This window comes from Manis pentadactyla, chromosome 7, assembly GCF_030020395.1.
Source record: "Manis pentadactyla isolate mManPen7 chromosome 7, mManPen7.hap1, whole genome shotgun sequence".
Lineage (NCBI taxonomy): Eukaryota > Metazoa > Chordata > Mammalia > Pholidota > Manidae > Manis > Manis pentadactyla.
Window position 1 is genome coordinate 60,105,420 of NC_080025.1, and position 24,547 is coordinate 60,129,966.

Consider the following 24,547-nt stretch of genomic DNA (forward strand, 5'->3'; position numbering starts at 1 on the left):
TCTGAGGAGATTTTTGGGTTTAGGCAGAGTTGAAAGACAGTATTATTAAATATGTTAAATACCTAGCTAATGATCTGCATCTCCTGGGGAACCTTTAAAACATACATATAATTACCCTTCTTAATAAAATTGAAGGAATTTTGAGGTTCTAAGAGAAGGAGAACTAAGGGATGAGCAAGTAACCTTCAGACTGATGGGTGTGAGTGAGGAATTCCTGTCTGAGATAACCAAAGAACTTCTGAGAATAAGGATGAGGATGACTAATATTTTAGAAATATTTTATTTCATCTGCTGCATTTCAATGTAACCCTATTCTGTTGCTCTGAAATCTACAGAGAAGGCTGTCTCACGTGGGTACAGGGACATATACCCAGACCCACACAGAGTGGATGTCCAGTGTCCGGGCCCCACCCATGAAAACCCTAATTCCAGAGGTTCAGACTGAGGCCCCAACATCAGTACTTTAAAACCTTCCCCAGACCATTGTGGTGAGTGGCCAGGCTTATAGATGATAGATACAAAATCCTTAGACAATAGTCATCACAATTCATTCCATTAACAGCTGAGTGAATTCATGTCAGGTAATAGAAAAATCAATGGTAAAAATGGGTTTTTGCAACAAGGGGGAAAAAGGGAGTGATTCTTACTAGATCTCTCTCAGATCTCCTGGTCTTTTTCTCTTCGAGCGGCTGTGTGAAGGAAGAATAATCTTCCTGACTATGACAGAAGACCAAGGAGGAGGTGTCCAGGAAAAAACAATAACAAAAAGTTTTAAAGCAGACTTAATGTCCTATAATAAGAAATAACAGAGAGGAAGCATGGCATACATTATCAACAATCATGGGACACTGATCCAAGATTTCATTCATTCATCACTTACTGAGCATGTGCTAAGCAACAAGGACCAAGCTAGATCCTGAGAATTCAGGGTATGGTCTATTTCAGAGAAGCAGAAGATAAAACCAGGCTTTTGAAAGATACAGTGATCAGGGTGTGGAGGAAACGATGAGTGAGGGAAAAGAAACAGCGTTTCTTGTCTGAGTGAATGGAACTCTGCACAGGCACAAAGGCTTAAAGCAGCATGAAGGGTTGACTGAATTACAGATGGTTCAATAATGCTGTCTTGTAATGTTCCAGAGAACTTGGGGGCAGGTGGAAGGCAGAGTGATAGCAATGCTACATGTCATCTCCACTTACATGTATCAGTCCAGTCCTTCCTAGATATTATGATGAGTTCCTAGAATGGCCATAAAATGTTAGATGAGAGATGGCTGACCAGCTTTGCTAGCCTAAAACAAAAGACATATGATCTTGCTTTATTTGTTCTATTCTTTTGCTAAATCTTTTTACTCCAGACTAATCCTTTCATATCATCCTTATTGATACTTGGTTGCTTTGGCTGCAAGAATTCTTTTTTATTCTAGACTCTTGAATTTTCAACCTCTTTGGATATAGGCATTTATTTTTGCATGATGGTTTGTGGATAATTACACAAGCCTGAGTTCAATGTAAATGCCATTTCAGTTTGGTGCAAATCTTCACTCTTCACCGTGAGAGAGTTGTATTGACCAACGTCAGTAATCTCCACACTCCCATGGTCACCACATAGGCACAAACCTTAGCTCACACTGTCTCTCAGCTCCTGCTGTTAACTTCCTTCAGTTAGAAATACTGCCTTTAGTTGTCATGCACTGACTTTTTTCTTACAAGGCATATATAATTCAAATATACAAACAAATTTTTTTAATTGTGCAGCAGCCACCTGTTTACTAACAAACACCTGTTTACATACCATGCAGTTTAATCAAATGTTAACATTTTGCTCTATTTGTGTCAATTCTTTTTTACAAACTAAAACATAGCAGATACATATAGTTGATGCTCCCTCTGTATCTCTTCTGAACCTCATTCCCGTATTCCCCAAAGAACACCATCCTGATCTTAGTGTTTATCATTGTAATGCATGCTTTTATAAACATACTACACATATGCATCCATAAACAACATATATTACTGCTTTTTAAGTTTTTAATCTTTGTTTAAATAATTGAGTATGCATTTGTGCCTTGCATTTTTACAGAAATTAAGTTTTTTTAGATTTATTGATGAAGACACATCGATTTAGTTCATTTTTTAAAGTACTATATAACATTCAATATATGACTCTACCAAAATTTATTTGTTATTGCATAGAGGTAGACATTTGAGTTTTTCCAATTTTTTACTGTCATAAATCTGCAGTGAACAAAATCCTTGTATATATTTCCATGTACACAGACATATTGGGTTTTTATTCCTTAATCATTTATTTTACTCATATAAGTAGTATTCACTATTTAGCAAAAAAAAAAAAGTGAATATCTTACACATGACAACATAATCAACTTTAAAATGATGTTATAATATTGCATGGATGTTTTAACTTGTAGCCTTTCACAAAAGTCACAGGGAACTTCCCTCATGGAACCATAGAAGCCTCAGCTCTAAATCATAGAATAGTTTAAGGAGTAATCAAATGTGAGTACAGAATTGGACAGGAGGCGAATGTACCTTCAAAATACTTGAAGGGCCTGATAGCGCCCTTTTTTCTGTTCCATGACAATAAATGATCAGAATCAGCCTGATTCACTGTTCCTTTAATATGGACTTAGAGCCATTGATTTTAATACGAGCTTTTGTTAAAGTATACACATTGCCCACTTATTACTCTGGGAGGAAATGTCTTGTATGTATTTCACTGATTGTGATTTCATGTCATTTATTAGTGCCCACTCTGCACTGAGCCCTGATTCAGTGCTCTGGGGTGTCGAGAAGTCTTCAGAAGAACTTGCAATACCACAAAAAGCAGAGATGCTTAGGAACTTCCATCAGTAGAATTTCACCATCTGAAATAGTTTGTCATTTTCTCCCTTAGTGGCACTCAGGAAATGCTTGTCTCCTGCCGTTGATGAATAGTTTCAGAATACTATGGATCATGCTGAAGAGAATGAGATCCTTGCAGCAGCCCAGAGGTACTGTGTGGAAAGGCCTATCTTTAGTCAGCCAGTCCTGCAGGAAAGACTGCACAAGAAGGACAAGGTTTCGGATTCCATTGGGGATAAGCTGAAACAGGCGTTCACGTATGTTGTGTTTTAACCTATGTGCTTTATTCTGTCATTCAGTTATGAGAGAAGCAAGGTCCAATGTGTTAAGAAAATTTGGTAAAGTGGGGAAAAAAACAAATGGGGAACACTTGTAAGTTGCAGAGCTCTGCACGTGGTATGGTCCATGATAAGATACTTGACTAAACATGGGCTTCATTATATATTTCACCATATTTATTAAAATCCAGTTATACTACATCTATGTAAAGGTTTATATAAAAAGCCCACTTTCCAATTCACCACCTTCAAAATACCCACCTCATCCCTTCATCTCTCAGAAATGTTCCAACCACTCTTTTTCTACCCTTGACTTCTACCCTTTTTGGCAACCACGTGAATCTAAGTCCCCAACCTAAGCTGTCAAGGGCACACAGTGTCCGATGACTCTTCCCTTTGGAGACACTTACACAGCCATGTTGCAGTCCTGAGAATGCTAAAGCACGTGTGCCTGACATGTGTGCCTACCGACAGCACCCAGATTCAAAATCAAGCCATCTGGTCACTGCCTCCTAAACCCTTGGGACCACACCTCTGTTTCATTCAAGGACCTTATGCTCTAGGTATGATCCTCAGGAGAGGCTAAAAATGTATACACTGGAGTCAGACTGAGTTTTCATCTTAGTCCCAACTGCCTACAGCTGTGTGCTTGAGCGTCCTACCCTGTAAAACGGGGATAATGATAGTCCTTACATTGTAGAGTTACCGCGGTCAAAATCTGTTAAATATGCAAAGTATAAAGCACATGGCAAGTGCTGCATGAGTGTAGCTGTTACTATCACAATTTTCTAAACGAGACTAACATCAAATCTAGTTTTTTCACTCAGATTCATTGCTCTTGCCATAGCTGCCTCATATTTTGTTTACAATATCTTCCTTCACCTAATTACCAGATCCTTTAACCACTAAAGAGACTGTGTAAAACACCATGCAGGCTGTAAGAATGCATTATCTTTTGAATTGCATCAATTGCTTCCTTGTCACCAGGAAGACCTGGAGGTGTCATACTGGCAGTGGAACTCATCTGTCCACACTCATGCTCAGTGATCTCTTTGATTATTGGCCTAGACTGGCAAAAAGACTGGCCATGGCCCAGAGTCAAAGTTAATTGCATGACACAGGAATTAAATGCAAGCCCTTGGTTTTATGAGCACAGTGTCCCGCCAATCGAGGCAGCCAGACACGGACTCCACTACTCTACTCCAGTGACAAACAGTGTTTGGGATTTACCTGATCAGAGACCCTAACGTGTTGAACACAGGTTCAGAAAACTCATAAGAGCTGTGTAGATTTCCTTCACTGTGTAAGGAAGGAGAAAACTAAATGGGCAGATGCTGGCCAGTCATTGTACATTTAAATATTAACTCACTCAGTAAATAATTCCCCTACTTCATCTTTGCACCAACACAGAAAGTACATCAAGAATTTCATCTATTAAAATAATAGCTTCCAGGGTATCTTAATTATTTTGGAGCTACATTTTTCTTAATTTTCATGGTAAGTTCTAGAGCATTATTAGGGAGCCAATTGAGATGTTTTCATTAAAAAAAATTGCAAGCTGCAGCTCCTATCTTCTCTGATCTCTACAGAGTGGAAAGGTCAACCTCAGCACCACTGTGAATTTTTCCTTTTTGCTCCAGTACATGAAGAAGGGAAAATGCCTTCATGTAAATTCTACGGAAGGGTTCCTCATTTTCTTTCTTTGTCCTCCCAGATGTACCCCTAAGAAAATACGAAATATCATTTATATGTTCCTACCCATAACTAAGTGGTTGCCAGCCTACAAATTCAAGGAGTATGTGTTGGGTGACTTGGTCTCAGGCATAAGCACAGGGGTGCTTCAGCTTCCTCAAGGTTAGTAAAATATACTTATCATTTCCATTATTATATTACTTTTTTTGTTTCCCATGCTACCATCTCCCAATTGCTTGACTTTTTTTCTATTTAATTTCATCATGATTGCAAATTCATAGTTTTTATCATATCATTCTAGTAAACTTTACCTGTTTAAAGGGAAACTTTAGAAACATTTAACCCTTAAAAAGCACTAGAGATAATAGTAGTAGAATATGGTGATACTATTTTAGAGATCTGTATATTTAGGAACTGGGTGATCATTGTCTTACTTCTTGCTAATTAGTCACCCAATGAACATGTTGGTGGGGTTGTAATTGTTAAGGTCCTTGACTTTTAAGTCCACATTCTAAATACAAGGGGCCATGATATACTGAATTCCTCTGCATTTGTGTGACCTTTATATGTGATATAAGAATTTAAGAAAATACTCATTGATTTATTCATCTACTCACACGTTTATCAAGCATCTGGCTGACCATCCTGTCCTCAAGGAACTCACCACCTGTCATATCAGGGAGATTACATGATGCAAATGAAAGCACATATAAGTTTTGACTTAAAAATAGTGTTAATCACTACTAAGGAAAACACCGGGCACTATGAGATAATAATAGGGGGACCTAATTTAAGTAGATAAGTCACAAAAACCTCTAAGAACGTGAGATTTGACTAAGACCTGAAGCAGGTAAAGAAAGAGAGGAAATGCATTTCAGGCAAAAGGAATAGCATGTGGCAAGGCACTTAGCAGGAAAAGAAGTGGTATTTGAAGATTGGCTGCAAGGATTGACAGAAAGGCAGGGTGCTGGGAGAGCAGGGAGGGGGCCATCGTGGGCAGCAAGGTGGCCAGTGGCCTGGTTCTGCAGAACCTCGTTAGCCCCCTTTGACTTTCGTTCTGAGTGCAATGGAAGCTGTCAATGTGCTTTTTGGGTTTTCTTCCTGAGGAGTCACTGAGATTACTGTGTGGGGACATTTGGTTGGTGGGAGGGGCTCCAGAATGAATGTGGGGAGACCAATCACAGTGACAGTGACCCTGTAGGCAAAAGAGAATGGCTCCAACAGCATCTAGGTCAGCTGAAGAAATATCTGTTCCCTTCTCTAGTTTCCCCAAAATTGATCACCAAATGGTCAATTTGTCAAAAAAAAAAATCCTTCTCCTCATAATCAGTTAGGTAAGTTTAATTTTCCAAGTAACTGATTTATGAACTCTATTAAACAAAAGCCTTAAACCAGGTTTAGGACAATTTTCCACAACCATTTGGACACCAACCCAAAGATAGAAAAGGAACACATTCAGAGGCAGACGTGAGAGGAGACAGAGGCTCACCATCTGAAATGGGAAACAAAAGCTAAACGTGTCAAGGTGGACTGACAAAGCTCCAGGAAATGACTGCGGTGAAGGGCTGCATGAACCCCAACAAACTAATACTTTGAAGAAGTCCTCAGGACTTTGCTGTATTGGGCCTTCAGTAAATTCCATTCCACAAGTTTATTTTTGTACAATTGTTGACCTTCTTCCATCTTGAACTAGAGTAATGGCTGTAAAAATGGAAAGAATTGCAAAGATACATGCTATATTTTATGGTAAACTCAGTATAACTGGCTGTTGGATTGATTTGGGAGAGAATGAAGAACCAGGTTGGGTTAAGAATTACTTCAAGGTTTCTGGGTTGGTGAGTTGGATGTAAGGACAGTGATGAAGGATGGTCAAGAATGACTCAGACCTGATTGAAACACCTAAGGGATGGAGGTGCCAATTTTGGACGTAATAAAGATTGCAGGAAGAATGGAAATGAAGGGTGACTTTGAACATGTTAATTTGAGATGCTTGTGAGTCAGACAAATAGGCAGTTCATATTTATATTTAATATATTATGGGTTCAAAGGAGAGGTGTGGGCTAGAGATGTCAGTATGGGAAGATGACATACAGGTAGCGAGCATTTAAGCCATGGCAACAGACAAGGCCACCTATGGAGTCAAAAGAGGACGGGTCTAAGATCAAGCTATGTCCAACACTAAGGGCCAAGCAGAGAAGGAGGAACAAGCAGAAGAGACTGAAAAAAAGCATCTGGAAATGGAAAAGGAGAACCAGGAGTGTGTGGTATTACAGAGAGGAAGAAATTATTTAAAGCAGGGGATGATCTAGCAGGTCGAATGCTGCTAAGAGGTGTAGGTCATCCCACAATCAAATTTGTATGGAAAGGTATTTTTCTGCCTGTCACTAGTCAGTGAAAATAGATCAATATGAAAAACAAAACATAGCAAAGATAGAGATCTAAGAGATAGTAAATTAATTTCTTGTGGTCGATAAATAATTTAAATTAGCGAAAAAGATTTCATTGAGCATGGCAGATTGAATACATGTGTCTATCTCTTAATTCATTTAAAATTCCTCTAAAATGATGGTAAAGTAGAAGGAAATGGTATAAACTATTAAGGACAAGGTAAGTGGGAGAGGAGCTAGCATAGAGCAGAAAAAAACGATGGCAAGCGATGGGCAAGTGACAACCGAATGAGTGGAAGAAGTTAATGTTTAGGCGCCTGCCTTGAAGAACATTAGGAAATCGGAGGCTCCAAGTATTGTCAAATGTGAGAGGCAGGCAGAGGGCTGGTGGCAAGGGAACTGGTTGGAAGCCTGTGAAAGGAGCACATACACACTCGGCCCCACACCCACTCCACACAGTGGGCGACAGGGTGGAAATACTGAAAGGTATCAGAAAGATTAAATAAAAGTCTGCACATTGACCTATCAGCTAACAAAGGCTCTTCCTCACCCCGTTCAGCTCCAAAGATCCTGCAAGAATTTACAGCCCCAAGCAGAGGATCACCTGCCCCCAGAGAAAAAAGCAAAGTGCAGCTGGAGGTTTCCCAGCAGAGGTGCTGGCTGACCACTCAATTGCCCTACAATAAGACCAGTCAGTAAACAAAGTGGGCCAGTGCCCAGGAAGCTTCAAAAATGACAGAAAACAAACCACACGGAAGGAAGTGTCTCTTTGGGAACTTAAGTAATGGAGAGAGCAAAATAAAAAGATGTTTGCACTCTAATATCCTTAGCAACATATAATAACATGTTGAAACCAGGAAACAAGAGTAGATGAGATTTTTAGAAAGAGCATTCAGGAAACAAGAAGTTTGATTTCTATACTCATAGAAATCAAAACAATGCTAGCTATAATAAAATATTCAGTCAAAGAGTTGGAAAATAGAGTATATTTCCTGGAGGTAGAAGAAAAAGACAATAAATGAACAATAAGAGAGAAAAGGTAAGAACACCAGAGAAATCCTGGTGTTTCATCATACATCTGCAGGGAGTTCCAGAAAGAAGAGTGTAATCAGAAGGGAAAGATTATCATTAAAGTATTTTCAGAATTGAAATGCATGCATTTTCAGGCTGACAGTAACCACCAAGTACACAGCAGAATAGATGAAAAGTAATTTAAACCAGGGCACACCATGGTAAAATATCAGAGTACCTGGGATAAGCAGAAGGTACCAAAACTTTCTAGAAAGGGAAAAAAGTCACATAAATACGATAGAACAAAGGGGAAGCTAAAACAGTAGGCATAATAGAAAGTCAATAGTTTATGTCTAAGACTGATAAACTAAGAAATAACAATGCAAACATACTGGTTAGAAGAAGGTTTTTCAACCCTCCCCCACAGTGCTGCTCATGACGGGCGGCCTGTGCGCAGTAGGATGGCCAGCTGCATCCGTGGCTTCTACCCACTAGATGTCAGTAGCAGCCCCACACACAGCCATGATAATAAAAACTACCTCCAGACATTGCCAGATGTCCACTCAGGGCAAGATCCTCTCCGTTGAAAACCGCTGATTTAGAAAAAATGGGTATAAATGGTACAAAAACTTAAAAGAGTGGGAAGTGAGTGCTTCTGGGGAGCGGAGCCCGGCAGTGAGGCAGAAGAGGGCTGGCTTTTTTCCTCAGAGCCTTTTCACACTGTTTGGTCTTTGAAACTATGGACATGTGTTTCTTTTCTAGAAATAAAATTTTTAAAAAAAGACAACATTACACTTCAGCGGGGCCCACGCCAGGGCCGTCCCTCGCGTCTGTGCTCCTCGGCCGCGGGGCGGTCGATGGGACCGAGCGCCGCGGAGCGGGAGGCGGCGCCCGTCGGGGGGCTCAGGCCTCGCGGGAGCCCGCCGCGGGGCTGGGGCATGGGGAGCCGCAGGACCTGAGTCCTGCCCCTTGCGCGGGCGGGCAGCTTGGGGGCCGGCGATGGGGACGCAGCGGGACTCCCGCCGCGCCAGGCCCTGAGAGCCGCACCGAGCCTCTGTCTCCGCCTGGCCGCCGCCTCGTCCCTTCGCGAAGCTCTGGGCCGCTGGGAACATGGCCCTGGAGCAGCTCTGCTCGGTCCTCAAAGTGTTGTTAATAACAATACTTGTAGTGGAAGGGACTGCTGTGGCCCAAAAGACCCAAGATGGACAAAATATTGGAATCAAGCACATTCCTGCAACCCAGTATGGAATTTGGGTTCGAACCAGCAATGGAGGTCATTTTGCATCACCAAATTATCCTGACTAATGCCCACCAAATAGGGAGTGTATCTACATTTTGGAAGCTGCTCCACGTCAAAGAATAGAGTTGACCTTTGATGATCATTATTATATAGAACCATCATTTGAATGTCGGTTTGATCACTTGGAAGTTCGAGATGGGCCATTTGGCTTCTCTCCACTTATAAACCATTACTGTGGTGTGAAGAACCCTCCATTAATTAGATCAACAGGGAGATTCATGTGGATTAAGTTTAGTTCTGATGAAGAACTTGAAGGACTGGGTTTTCGAGCAAAATATTCTTTTATTCCAGATCCAGATTTTACCTACTTAGGAGGCATTTTAAATCCCATCCCAGAATGCCAGTTTGAGCTCTCAGGAGCTGATGGAATAGTGCGTTCTAGTCAGGTAGAACAAGAAGAAAAAACAAAACCTGGCCAACCAGTTGATTGCATATGGAGGGTGAAAGCTACTCCAAAAGCTAAGTCATTCAGATAAAATCACAGGTGACAGCCTGAACTTGTTGGTGTCCAAAGTGGAGGACAGTCTTGTGAGACTGAGTCCCCAGCCCTTGGAACTTGATGCTGTCTCTGGGTAGATAGTGTCAGAATTGAGTTGAATTGTTGGACACCCAGCTGGTTCCAAGAATTGCTTGGTGGTGTGGAGGTGTTACCAGAATCATTGCTCCAGAAAGTAGAGGCAAAAATCCTCAACAAAATATTAGCCAGTCTAATCCAGCAATTTATAAAAAATTTAATACTTTTACATGATCACAACCAAATATAATCACAACCAATTGTGTTTATCCCATGAATGCAAGACTGGTTCAACATTTGAAAAATCAATGTAATTCACCATATAAATAGACTAAAGAGGAAAAGCTCCATGATCATCTCAATTTGTTAAAAAAATCAGTACCCATTCATAATAAAAGTCTCAGAAAAATAAAAATAGAGCATAACTTCTCTAACCTGGTAAAGGGCACCTATAAAAACCTACAGCTGACACCAAACTTAATGGTGAAAATCTGAATGCCTTCCCCCTCAAAATTAGTAGCAAGGTAACTGATTCAACACCATACTGGAAGTTGTAGACAGTGCTAAAGGTTAGACTTTAAAGCTTTAGTCATCAAGGCAGTGCGGTACTGAGAGAACAGACACATAGATCAGTGGAGCAGAATGGAATCCAGAAATAGATCCATATCAATATAGTTAACTGATTAATTTTTTAGAGATACAAAGGAGAAAGGATAGTCTAACAAATGGTACTGGAACAATTGTATAGCCATATGCCAAAACTAAAAAAAAAATGACCTACACCTAATTCCTTATACAAAAATTAACTCAAAATGGATCATAAACATAAGCATAAAATTATAAAGCTATTAGAAGAGTATAGGAGAAAATTTTTTTGACCTTGGTCTAGTCAGAGTTCCTAGGTACAACATCAAGGGAGAATCCATAAAAGAAAAATTTACAAATTGAACCTCATTAAAATTCAGACTCTCTCTGTAAAAGACATGGAGTGAAAAAGAAAAGCCACCAACTGGGAGAAAATCTTTGCAAATCACTTGCTGAAAGACTTCTTTAATCCAGAACTCAAAAGTTGTCAATAAGGAACTCCCCAATTTAAAAATGGTTAGGAGATTTGAACAGAGACTTCACCAAGAAGATTTAACATTATAAAAATTCAAATTAAAAGCACAATAAGCTTGACAGAAAAGAGATGGCAGAGTAGAAAGGCAAGGCAGAAACCACCTCCAACAAACACATAAAGCAACTACAGCAAATACAACTAAACCTGAAACCAACCTGAAGACTACAGAACAGACCACCTATGCTTGGTGAAGAAGAAAAGACCACGCAGAAAATGGTGAAGTGGCAGAGCCACCATCTGCTTGGACCCAACTCCTTTCCTCATCCCAGACCACAGGTGGAAGGAAGAGGAATGGAGTGGGAAAGGGTCAAGTACCCAGGATCTCTGCACACCTGACCCTGGAGATCTGCTCTAGGAACACGAGTCCACACTGCTTTGAGTTCTGGCGATTGGCAGGCCTGGACACCAGGGCCAACACTCTGGATGGCTGAGATTCCAACTGCTTGTGGAAGACAGGCATGCTCCACCAGTCCTGCTGAAACCCAAAGCAGAGGTGGAAGTTTGAAAGGTTTGTAGCAGTGGGAGGAATGCCAGAGGGACAAGGATGGATGGAGCTGTCTCCACAGGAGAATAGGCAGTTGGAAAATACCTCCCCAGACCTCTGTCAGCCCAACAGGCCAGGTGTTCATGGGAGCCCCAGGCACTCCATCTCCCCTCACTGGCAGTTCATCCATATAGTGAAATTATTCAGCAATAAAAAGGGGTGAACAATAGGTACATGCAGTAAAATAGAGATTCTCAAACGCTTCATGCTTAGAGAAAGAATGCAGACTCATTACATACTGTGTGATTTTATTTATATGAAGTTCTGTTAAAGCTAAACTGTAGGACAGGAAAAGATCATTGTTTGCTAGGAATCAAGATTGGAGATGGATTTTGACTGCAAAGGGGTAGCATGAGAGAATTTGGAGATGGATGATGGGATTGTCATTTATAGCCACACGACTAAGCTTTTGTCAAAGAATTTTACTATATGTTACTTGAATAAGGACCTAGTGTCTTGACATGACAAAGTGTCAGCACGGATTAAGTAATGGAAATCTTCTTAACTTGCTTTAGAAGGATAAACTGCCACAACCACTGTGGAAAGCCTTTTGGCATGCTCTGGTAAAGCTGAAAATGGTCATGTCCTACAACCCAACAACTACACTTCCAGATACATAGCCAAATGAAATCATCATACATGAGCATAATGAGAATACAAGAATGTTTGCTACAGTACTATTGAACATACGAAAATGCAGGAGCAAGCTAAATGTCCAAAAGGAGAAGGGATAAAGATTAATAAAAAAAAAATTTTTAATACAAAACAGCACTGTGTATTTTTATAGATACATAATTATGAAAACATAAAAATGTGCGTAGGAGTTATAAAAATTAAACTCAGGGTTTGTAGGAAAGATAATGGGACCATAGTATTCACCTTTATCTGTAACACTGTAGTTTCTATCTTTTTATTTGACAATATTTAATAATTAAGTATTTAAATGTTTAAGAAATTAAATTTTTCTTAGATCTTGCTCTTTTTTGAAATATTTCATAAGGAAATAATTCTATATTCATGAATATTTTAGTGTTATCTGAAATGTTGAATATTGGACAGTGTTACACTTAATAAAAGTAAATCTTTTTAAAAGTTAAAAACCAATAAATATTACACAGTTGAAAAAAAAAAAAGACAACATTAAAGTGACCATATTATTACATATGAAATAGGGATGCTGTCCCACCTCTTCTTCTACTCAAATTTTTCCTTCAAACATGACAATGCATTAAGTGAATTTTCTAGTCCCAGATACTTGGCTGAGCCCCCATAGCTGAAAACAATGGGTGCTTATTGCTTCCACGTTCTGAAGAGGCTGCCAGGCCATCTGTGCAAAACTGAGTGAATGACACCCAAACTCTCTCTTTAGTGCATCACTTCAACAGAATGTATAACGGGACCAGGAGATTGATGTTAGATTTGGAATGAGAATTTCTAGAGAGATGTGAAAGCCCTATACATTTCCCCTCCACCTAAAGTAAAGGAAGGAAGAATTGTAAGAAAACCACTCAGAGCAGTAGACTTGTATCCCCTAGAGTTTGTGGGGGCTGTTGCCTAATTCTTTCAAGAAAAAAAATCTACATGTGTAAGGTTGTGAGGTGCCTTTGACAGCAGAATGGAGAGCCCTGCAGTGGGTGTGCCCTCTGCTTCCAAAGATTCTTGGGGTTAAAGTGCCAGGCTTTCCCATTGGATAACTGGTGCCCCAAAAGGCCACCAGGCTTGGCTTATTTGCAAGGTAACTGCCTGAGAAGACTGCCTATAGGATGAGCATCTGCCAGAAGAAAAGCTGGGAGAGGTGAAAGAACCTGGCACCTGGGGGACAGGCTGGGGTGAGGGGACAGCCAGGGAATGGTACACTTTGAGTTCCTTAAGGAAAGAGGTCTCCCAAGAACCTGTGAAGACACCCCGTTAGAGAAATGGCCAGCACTGGGGCATCAGCACCAGGTTACAACTTTCTGCCTTTTATCTAAATTGCAAAAGAATAAAGCAGAAAAAAATCCACCCCCTGGTAGAGAGGGGATGACAAGGAGAACTGTCTCACCCTGGACTCTGAGCACAGATGTAGGACTACAGGGAGGACTGGGATGGCAAGGTGAGCAGCTTAAGATGCATCTGCCTAAGTCAACATGGTTTTCAGTTGTTCATCGTAAGTAACCAACCAAGAGAAAGCTGCATATAAGCCTCTGTTTTCTAATGGTCTCCTCCTGTCTGTTTGGATTTTAATCCCACAGGTTTAGCTTTTGCAATGTTGGCAGCTGTGCCCCCAGTGTTTGGCCTGTACTCTTCATTTTACCCTGTTATCATGTATTGCTTCTTTGGAACCTCCAGACACATATCCATAGGTAAACGCTTATAATTGATATTTTATTACCTTTCTTTTGGGATTCCCAAGCTTTGCAATGTGCCAAATAAATCATGTGTTTGTTGTTAGAACATGTGCTTACTAATAACTCGTTACTGCATACCCATTAGAGGCTTTTAAAAAATTCACTCCCCGCAAGATTTCTGGCACTAATACTTGTCTTAAAATCTTAAAGAAAAGCAATTTTCTTGTATAAAAAGAGTAGCTGTTGAAATCTGTGAAATAGGGGTTTCAGTTCATAATACAGTTTGCTTGCTTCTAGTTTTTCTTTTAATTTATTTGATGAGTGGTACCATGAGGTCCTAATTACTATGCATATATTGCATTTTCATTCAGTGTTAGGCTCTGAATTGTACACGGGTTTTCTTTAGTGTATTTAGGATCAGATTTATTCAGATTTCAAATAGTGTGGGTGCTGCGTGAGGCTGCCACCAGCAAACACATGCACTGTGGTTCCGATATCCACTGCTGGGGTAACAAATATCTCTCAAATTTAGCAGCTTACAAAACAGTCATTATCTCTCATTGTTCCTGTGGGTCAGGCTGGGAAGGGCTCCTGTGGACGGTTCTGGCTCAGGGTCCTCTCACGCCCTTCAGTCAGATGGGAGCTCCCTCGAGGCAGAGCAGCTACAAGAAGGCCAAGCTCCTCCCCCCATCTCCAGCCGCTCTCCTTCCCTCCCGCCTGTCTCCCCACGTCCTGATTCAAGCTTTCCCACACTGGGGCGCCAGCACACACACTACAGCTCTCCGGTGGAAGCTGTGTCCCCTTTGGTTAGCTTGCCTCAGAAGTCGTGCAGGAACACTTCTGCCGCATTCTTTTTTGCTTACTAGCTTGTTAGAAGTCCCCCCAGGCTCAAGGAGAGAGGAGGTAGACAACCTCTCGGTGGGGAATCATCAAGGCCCTAGAAGAGTATGTGGGAAGGATACACAGCTTATGCATAAACCGGGAACAGAATGCTTACAGCGAGCAGTCCAATTTCATTTCAACCGCACCTGTGTTCCTTGGCGTACTGGCAGCAGCCACATCGGATACACTGCAAATGATTCCCTTGGTTAATGCTTCATTTCAGGTCCGTTTGCTGTGATTAGCCTGATGATTGGCGGTGTGGCTGTTCGCTTAGTACCAGATGATATAGTCATTCCGGGAGGAGTAAATGCAACCAATGGTACCGAGGCAAGAGACGCCTTGAGGGTCAAAGTTGCCATGTCCGTGACCTTGCTCTCCGGAATCATTCAGGTAATTCTCTCAGATGGGGACTTGGGCTCTCATTTGTTCACTTCATAAATATCTGTTGTGCACCCTTGGCTGGTCTACCTGGTCGACGGGATCAGCCAGAAAGTCCAGCGTGCAGAGTTGGTAGCACTCGGGAACACAGTCCAGCTGCCTGCCTAGCTGAAACTGATGTTTATTACAAACTAGCAAGCTTCAGCTGGGGACATTACAGATTCCAGAAGCAAGAAAAGCTTGAGGCAGGGTTGATGAGTAAGGGGAAGAGGTCACCTCTTATCTGCTTAGAAAGAACAGGAGGGACTAAATGTGCCCCACTTCCGAGGGACAGGGAAAGTATGTATATGCCCAGTGCTCCAGAGCTTCAGGCCTCCCCAAACCTCTCACCGTTTGCTTATCACCAATCATTGATTTGTTACCTACTTAACTGCTCTAGGTGCAAAGCACAGTGTTAGACACTGGTCCAGAAAGAACCTATTAATGTTTTCTGTTAGTTTTAACTTCCTGATCTATCATGTGACTTATTTGTTTCTTTGTCATTAAAAAAAAAAAACAGTTTTGCCTAGGTGTCTGTAGGTTTGGATTTGTGGCCATCTATCTCACAGAGCCCCTGGTCCGTGGGTTCACCACCGCAGCAGCTGTGCACGTCTTCACGTCTATGCTAAAATACCTGTTTGGAGTTAAAACAAAGCGGTACAGTGGGATCTTTTCAGTGGTGTATGTAAGTAAGCATCTCCCTGACCCACTGGTACTTGTTTTTCCTTCTTTATTTTTCCTCTCCTCTTTTGCATCTCTTTTACCTCCATGGCTCACTTGTGTATTATCCAAGAATTTAATAAAATGGAAAAGATTTAGTTCTAAGGCTTTTCTGAGAAGAATACTACAAGGGGAATGAAGCATTAACTCCCTGTTTATTAATACTTGAGGCTGCCTACCTCACAAGGAAGTTTTTGTTAGGTCTTTATTTGGTGACTACACCTTCACCCTAATTAGCAGAAGAGACAGCTTTTTCTTAAGACCAAATTATGTTCTTTTTGGGAATAAATATAATTTAAAGGCATTATGGGAAAACGTGTCTCTCAAAAACTGCTTACTCAGGCAGGCAAGGAAATGAGTCTATAAAAGATATAACACAGTTAACCAGCTTAACCTAATAAAATATACATAGACTCTTGCACCCAACTCAGAGAAAATATAAATTATTTGCAAGCATGTAGGGGACAATAATAATAGCTGATTATGTTGAAGCTGATCATGTGCACTGATCACAAATTATAAAATTAAATATTATTTCACATGATGCAATATAATTCACAATCAATAACTAAATATGGCTTTAAAACCCCCATAGATTTGGAAACCAGAAAGCCCACTTCTAAATAACCCATGGACAAAGAGAAAATTATGAAATAATTAGAAAAAATGACAGAAAGTAGTACATACCAAAACTTCTGAGATGCTGCTAAAGCTATTCTGGGACAGAAAGACCTGTAGGCTTTGTAAGTATTTATGTGCCAGGTACTGTGCTAGGCACAGCAGTATGCAGGCAGGCAGGTGTCACCCTTGTCCTCTTGGAGCAATAAACCAATAATTACATAAATATGTAATTAATTACAAGTTGTGTGAAGTGCTTTGTAGAAAAAGACACAGACTCACAGACTCCAAGAGACTAGCAGTTACCAAAGGGAAGGGGGTAGGGAGGGTAGGTGGGGAGGGAGAGAGAAGGGAATTAAGGGCCATTATGATTAGCACACATAATGTAGGGGTGGCATGGGGAAGGCAATACAGCACAGAGAAGACAAGTAATGACTCTATAGCATCTCACTATCTGGTGGACAGTGACTACAATGGGGTCAGCGGGGGGGACTTGATAATATGGGTAGTAACCACAATGTTGATCATGTGAAACCTTCATAAGAGTGTATATCATTGATACCTTAATAAAAAAAAAGATACAGGCTGCTGTGGCAGTTGCATAGGGGGACCTTTGGATCAGGGGTCTAGGAAAGTCATTTTGAGGAAGTAACATTAAAATTGAATCCTTGATTAATTAGAATGAAATCAAACTGTATGAATATCCCCTAAAAAACTAAATTCTTCATTTCCCATACCAGCTGGTAGCATGCTTCTTACTCTGAGATTTCTCTAAATGCCTATCACAAAGGAAATAGAACACACAAGCTCCTGAGAATTCTCTAGGCATTGGGAGGAAAGGTGTATAACCTGGGCTTCCTGGCCACCTGCTTTCCCTGCATCTATGTGAGTCCTGACTGTGTTCGGGGTGCTGGAGCTGTAACTGAGGCTAAAATTAAGTGGCTTTCTTCTCTAACTCTCCTGGGCTTCTTGCCAAACTTCGGCATGCTTTGCCTTCAAAGCCCACTTGACTTCTTTTTCACCTGCTAACAATGATTTCTCCTTCTTTAAGCTCCTAAAAGCTTATCTGTGTATTTATCTCTGGGTTGTTTTGCTGATATTAACCCCTATCCTTTCCTAATGCTCAGCACTCATCTTAAGGATTTTTCTGAATTTTATAGCACTCCATTGAGACATTAGCAAATGAAGGAGCACTGTAAGATTGTTGGCTAAGAATTACAACTATAAGATTGTATGACTGGTAAAATGCCTCCTGATTGGTGGAAGCTACGAAGAGATTTCAGCCTAAGAGCTCTTAACTAGAAATGCCCAGTAATGGGATGGCTGATGTGAATTAGCGCACTAGAGCGTCTCTGTCTATCAGGGCCTATTGCTTGATGTAAACATCCAGTGTTCACTGTGTTACAGAGTACAGTTGCTGTGTTGCAGAATGTTAAAAACCTCAACGTGTGTTCCCTAGGCGTCGGGCTGATGGTTTTTGGTTTGCTGTTGGGTGGCAAGGAGTTTAATGAGAGATTTAAAGAGAAATTGCCAGCACCGATTCCTTTAGAGTTCTTTGCGGTAAGTCAGCTGTTGGCCACCTACACCTGGCTATTTCTGTGAGGGATTTAGAAATCGCAGGGGAGGAATAAGGAGTTAGACCTTTTTTTTCTCAGTTCTGCCAAGAGAAGGTTAGATTTTGTCAAGGCGAACTTTTACAAATACACTGACAAAAAAAGAAAGTGTGAACGTAGACATGGATGACTTTTAAAGTATAGGTGAAAACTATCAATAAAAATGTTAATATGAATTATTCCGAGTGATGAGATTGTGGAAGATTTTTCTTCCTCAAAAATTTTATTGTCTAATTGTTGTACAGGGAACACGTATAACTTTAATAATCTGAAAAAAATTAAGCTGTTTACATTTTAAGAACAAAAGATGAAGGTTCCCAGACTTCCCTGGCCCCTGGTGCTCCTAGACCAAAAGAAGTTCCTAATGGTTCCATTCATTAGGGAGTTAGGTCCAAATGACTTAAAACACATTTATGTCTAACAATTTAGGAACTGTCTATAAAAATAATGCAGATACATTGAAATAAAATATATTTTATTATGTTCTTAAATAACCACAGTTATTTACTGAAAAGCTAACCTTAGTGGTACCCTGCAGCAGCTGCCCCTGTGAGGGGCTGGCTTCCTTCCCTGGTCAGCCCTAATTCTTTCCTGGATAACCCACTCAAGCTCTATAGTGATAGTTCTTCAGGATGGAGAAAATTGCTCTCTCCTTCCATTACTTTTCCCTTCATGAAGCTCACTAAGGGTTGTACATTACACATCAGCTCAATCTGTGTCAGGGAAGCCTCATGTACAGCAGCACTGTGTGACAGGCAGTTTCTTTCTGACCTTGGCTCTGTAACTGAGATGGGAGAAGACTATCGTGGGATGCCAGTGGAGGCCTCTGACCACACTTCATGCTGTTGTCCTGGACACAGGGTCCACAGGAGGAGCGTGGATGCAAACATACATGTGATGACACCCTGTCATCATATCACCCTTGCAGTACCCATGCCAGCGTCCCTTATTCATGCCATCTTGGTCAGAGACTCCTATCACCTGCCACAAAGGCACAGCCAACTGCCGGGAAATTTTACGGACTCTGTTTGCACTCAGCTAGCCCAACACCCCAGCATGGAACAGAACAAAATAAAGAGAAAGGAATTCTAGGCTACAACGAAGCTGTAGATAGAGTCCAGTCTAATTCTGTGGACAAGAGTCATTAGGAGAAGTGAGCATTGCTGGAAGCTAGCTATAATTCTTTATAAAAGTGCAAGTTAAAAGTGAGACTAATTTGTCTAACATTGTTTGAAGCTCCTTTTTGTGGTGGTTGAATTTTTGTTTACAAAGGAACATACGGATCTGTGTCTGTTTCAGGTGGTCATGGGAACTGGCATTTCAGCCGGGTTTAACCTGAAAGAATCATACAATGTGGATGTCGTTGGAACACTTCCTCTGGGGTAGGAAAACAGTTTTATTTTAACTAACAGCATGACTTGAATAATCAATGGACCTGTTATTGTTTCTAACTCCTGCTTTAGTATTCTTGCAAGGAAAAGTCTTTTTTTTCTCTACATACAAAACAGCTGAGAGTTTGTTGGGTTTTCATTTTGTTTTTAGCATGTAAGGGAGATTTTTTTTATGGTGGCAAAAAAACGCATAACAAAATTTACTATTTTAATCATTTTTATGTGTCAGTAGTTTTAAGTACATTCACATTGTTGTGAAACAGATGTCCAGTCTTTTACATCTTGCAAATCTGAGACTCTATATCCATTAAACCATGACTCTCCTTCCTCCCCTCCTCCTTGGCACCCACCATTCTATTCTGCCCCCATGGATTTGACCACTCTAGGTGCCATACAGAAGAGGAATCATACAGCATTTGTCTTGTGACTGGCCTCATATCCTCAAAGTTCATCCATGTTGCACATGTTACAGTATTTCCTAACTTTTTTACGATGAATAAAATCCCACTGCATATATTTACTGCGTTTTGTTCATCCATTCGTACACCAAGGGCCATTTGGCTGGCTCCCACCTCCTAGCTGTTCTGAACTGTGAACACGTGAACTATCGTGAACGTGGGCGTGAGAATCTCTTCGGGATCTTGCTTTCCAGTTCAGTTCTTTCGGATATCTACCCGCTAGTGGGATTGCTGGGTCATACACTAAGTCTGCTTTTAACTTTGGGGAAAGCAGTACTTTCAGCTATCCATGGTGATCACACGATTTCACAGCCCCACCCGCAAGTGGCATGAGGCGTTTTGTTTTCTTTTGTTTCCTGTTGTTTGGCACTTAACCAGTTGTTGAAGACCTCTCCTTGGGTGGCATTGGAATTAAGAGCAAAAAGACTAGCCTACCACTTACTAGCCATGTACCTCCGGCAAGTCAAACCTTTCAAGGCTTCAGTCACCTCCCTTGCTGGTGGGCTTGGTAGATCATGCCAGTCAGGGCCGCAGTGGGAGACAGAAGCCTGCGCAGAGAACAGCACGTGCACTGCGCGCACGGGAGAGCCGCAGGCACGGTAATGGAAAGCTCAGCGGCTCGATAGTTCAACAAGTTTTTTAGTTTGCAATCATTTATTCCTTCTTGGCTTCATCTGTTTTATCTAATGTTTAAAATTTTACAATTCTCTTTATACTTGCAGGAGCTAGAGTGACTGCCAGCCTCTCCAAGTCTCTGTTCTCTGATGCTCTCCAGCTGCCTCTGCATCTCTCTTTGTGTGTGTGTCTCTCTCTCTCTGGTGCTCTCTTTTTCTTGCTACCCTCTTCTCTCTTGCCTCGAGAACAGAGTCATACCTTTGCCCAGATGTTGGACATTGACAGGTCCTAGCATATGCCATCAGGCTTTGCCTCTGGTCCCATCCAAGCAACTCCTGAGCACAGGGAGCAGGAGCTGTTCTTTAAGCCGAAGTTCATCCCACAGGGCAAGTGCTGAAGGAGGAGTATGCACTACCCTTCCAAACAGTAAACTGCTCTCATGAACATGTAACTTATGATGCAATGTAAAGGTGTAACAGGGTTATAATGCTTGCTCCTCTGTTTGGATTTGTAATTTGTAACATACTTTTATACCCACCATTTCAGTTGATGCTCACAGTAACACTATTGACATATATATGATCCCCATTTTACACATAAGAAAGTTCATCTCATCAGCATGTATTTTTTTGAGTGCCTATTATTAAAAACAGAAGCAAACATGCAAGCGAGAAGCCCTTGCCCTCCTAGAGCTCACATTCTGCTGGGGGAGGCAGACAGACAATGGACAGTCAGAAGTGAAGACACGGGCAGTCAGGTAAGGGTTAAGAGGGGCTGGGGTTGTGGGTAGGGTATCAGAGAAGGTGACATTTGAGAAGCATGAATGAGGGTTTAGTGACTCTGGTGAGTCCTGGCCTGAGCCCAGAAGTGTCTTCCAATACCCAGTTGTGTGCTTTCCATTACCTCACACCTGGGTCTCTAACATGATTAGTCATGTGATAAATGTTTGTCTTGGACTGGATCCAATAGATCACCCTCTTCAATAACTGATCACAAACAATTTGATTCGATGTGAATTCTCACACTTGGATTTCTCCTTTTAAATATTCACTTGCCACCATAAATTCTACTTAATGCCTTCCTTTCCCTCTTACATTGTACCCAAATATGTTGCTTTTCCTCTGTGGGTGAGAGCTAAACTTTAAAAACAAAACAAAAGAAATTTTACCTTTCTGAAACTTAGCTATCCAGAAACCTTATCTTTCTGGAACTTTGCCCCAAACCAAGCAAGAAACAAATAAGGCCTACCTAGCTACCTATCTACATACAATCATACTGCTTCAGTTATCTGTGAGTCTTACTTCCGAGTAACAAATGGCTCCAAAACTGTGGTTTAAAACACATCCATTTACTTGCTCATGATTCTAGGTTGGGCCAGCCTCGTGCTGCTCTTTCTTGGGGCCTCACACAGCGGCAGGTGTCTGGAGGTATGCTGGGGGACCCAGAGGTCTTCACTCATGTCCGGTACTTCAGCTGGAGGGCTGGCCGGCAGCCCCTCTCCACACAGTGTCTCCAGCACGGCAGCCAGACGCTGGTGGCTGAGGCAAGAAGACAAAAAAGCAGAAGCTGCCAGGCTGCTTAAGGCGCTTGCACTGCATCATCCACCACCATGTTCTGTTGGTCAAAGCGAATCACAAGTCCAGCCCAGATTCAGCCAGAGGGAAACAGATCCCACCGTTAGCTGTAATGAGCAGCACATATGAGTCTGGGAAGAAGTGTTGGTGTCCATATTTGAGAGCAAACTACCACACTTATCTACACACACACACACACACATACACACAGTACAGTGTCCACAAAGTGACAGTTGACTGTTAAAGATCCCACTCATGGCAATATATATCCTGTTCCTTGGTTTCCTTTCCTTAACTCATTCCAAAATGCATCCTTTTCTCATAGTCTTATTCTGCAGACCCAAATCTGCTGGTAGGACTTCCCTCTTGGTTAATGTTTAAGCAGCAAAGTGCAAGGGAAAGACAACACCTTTACAGTCAGACCCCTGAGGCTTGGCTCCCTGCCCCACCTTGGGAAAACTACTTAATATCTTCAAGCATACAGTTTTTCACCTGTAAGTTGGGATAATGCCTCTATCTAATAGGATTGTTGTGAGGAGAAGTAAGAGGATATTTCTCAAACATGTGGCACATAATCTAGCTTAACATATAATAGGTTCCTTCCCTTTCTCCCCTTCCCTTTCTCTTACCCCAGACTTGAGACATCCCCTTTGTCACTGTAACATGGCATAGTTAGAGAAATAGGTGCAGGGAGCCAGGTTCTCCATGGGTTTTGTTGTACTTAATTGGTGAGCTGTATGATGTTGGACAAGCGACTTAACATCTTGGTGCCTCATTCTTCTCTGTAAAATGGGGACTGTAATGGTGCCTCACTTGCAGGGCTGTTGGAAATAAGTAAGCATGGATGGTGGCACAGGAGCAGCACCTGATGAATGATTGGTGTTGTAAATATAATGATATTGTACATAAATTAGTTATTGTTATTGTTATTATTTGGCCCAATGCCTTGAATTGGAGCAGGTGCCTTCGAATACCTCTTGCCCTTTCTCCCAGGCCATTCTAGGGAACCCCGATTGTGTTCCTTTAGGACAAAGTTTCCAAACTCTAAGAATGCCCCCCAAAACTGGCTTCCCCATTGTGGGGCTCCAAGAGCCACACTTTCACCCCTCCAGTTTCCCAGATTCCCAAGTGAGACCCAAGAGGAGTCATCCGCCACTCCTCTTCTGTGTTACAACTCACCTAAAGGGATTCTGGGAAGAAGCGAAGTCCTTACATGAAACAACAAGGGACAGCAGTGCATACCTGCTGTTACTCAGACAGTAGTTCTCTAAGGTAGCCCTTGCCCAACACCTCACTGCCCTCAGGCTTCAGTTCAGATGTCTTGTGGCACCTGAGCCCTCCACTGAGCCTCTCTTCTTCCTGTTCTGTGTCCCACTTACACCTGCCATACAAGGTGCCGAAGGTATAGGATTACTCCTCTTCTAAATAAAATGCCATCTGATCTCTGCTGATAAGCCATTCAGGTAGAAGGCTGGTACTGTAGGGTTGGGGCCTGGAAAGAACCTCTGTGTGTAAAGGTGGGCCTGCCTTTTGGCCAGACCAGAGCAGCCAAGCAGCCAAGCATTGATCACCTCATCTGCAGATAATGCCCCTCTAACATGCTCCCTCTAGTTGCATGTTTTTCCCCAGTGGTCACAATGCTTCATTTAAGTCAGCTTGACCCTTTCAGGCTACTACCTCCAGCCAATCCGGACACCAGCCTCTTCCACCTTGTGTATGTGGATGCCATTGCCATAGCCATCGTTGGATTTTCCGTGACCATCTCAATGGCCAAGACCTTGGCAAATAAACATGGCTACCAGGTTGATGGCAATCAGGTAAAAATCTGTCATTTCCTGCACATGTTTCTTAGTGGTATAGTCATCATGTTCTGCTATGGATGGCAAATGAACTAGATTCCTCTATCTTGGTAGAAAAACTTTTAGCTTGATGATGGATGTATTTTAAGCATGTTTTTATTCAAAGTATGATTTTTTTCCCCCATGATTTACATGCATTAGATCATCTGAACACTGAGGTATAGAGTCCTACCTCACCTCATGGGCAGGGTGCAGCTGGAAAGGTGAACTCTCCAGTCTGGAGCTTGCAGTCTGCCCTTTTCCTACAGATGTTATCCCTGTTTGTAAAGCTCAGAGGCTGCAAATCCACTGTGTTTCCAGAATCATTTTTACTCTACCGGAAGCCTTCTCTTTGTCCATTAAACTTTGAGTATATGATCCATTAC

General features: G+C 41.6%; 1 protein-coding gene across 2 annotated transcripts in view; it reads left to right on the forward strand.

Moving 5' to 3' along the window:
• Nucleotides 1-24,547, forward strand: part of SLC26A5 (solute carrier family 26 member 5) — a 55,157-nt gene that overhangs the window by 20,135 nt on the left and 10,475 nt on the right. For both annotated transcript variants that reach the window (XM_057504428.1, XM_057504427.1), the window contains 8 exons: nt 2,915-3,119; nt 4,855-4,994; nt 13,940-14,050; nt 15,141-15,307; nt 15,855-16,019; nt 18,080-18,232; nt 19,585-19,667; nt 23,993-24,140. In XM_057504428.1, the coding sequence (XP_057360411.1) occupies nt 2,968-3,119; nt 4,855-4,994; nt 13,940-14,050; nt 15,141-15,307; nt 15,855-16,019; nt 18,080-18,232; nt 19,585-19,667; nt 23,993-24,140 (1,119 nt within the window). In that variant the 5' untranslated portion in view covers nt 2,915-2,967. The remainder of the gene's footprint in view (nt 1-2,914; nt 3,120-4,854; nt 4,995-13,939; nt 14,051-15,140; nt 15,308-15,854; nt 16,020-18,079; nt 18,233-19,584; nt 19,668-23,992; nt 24,141-24,547) is intronic.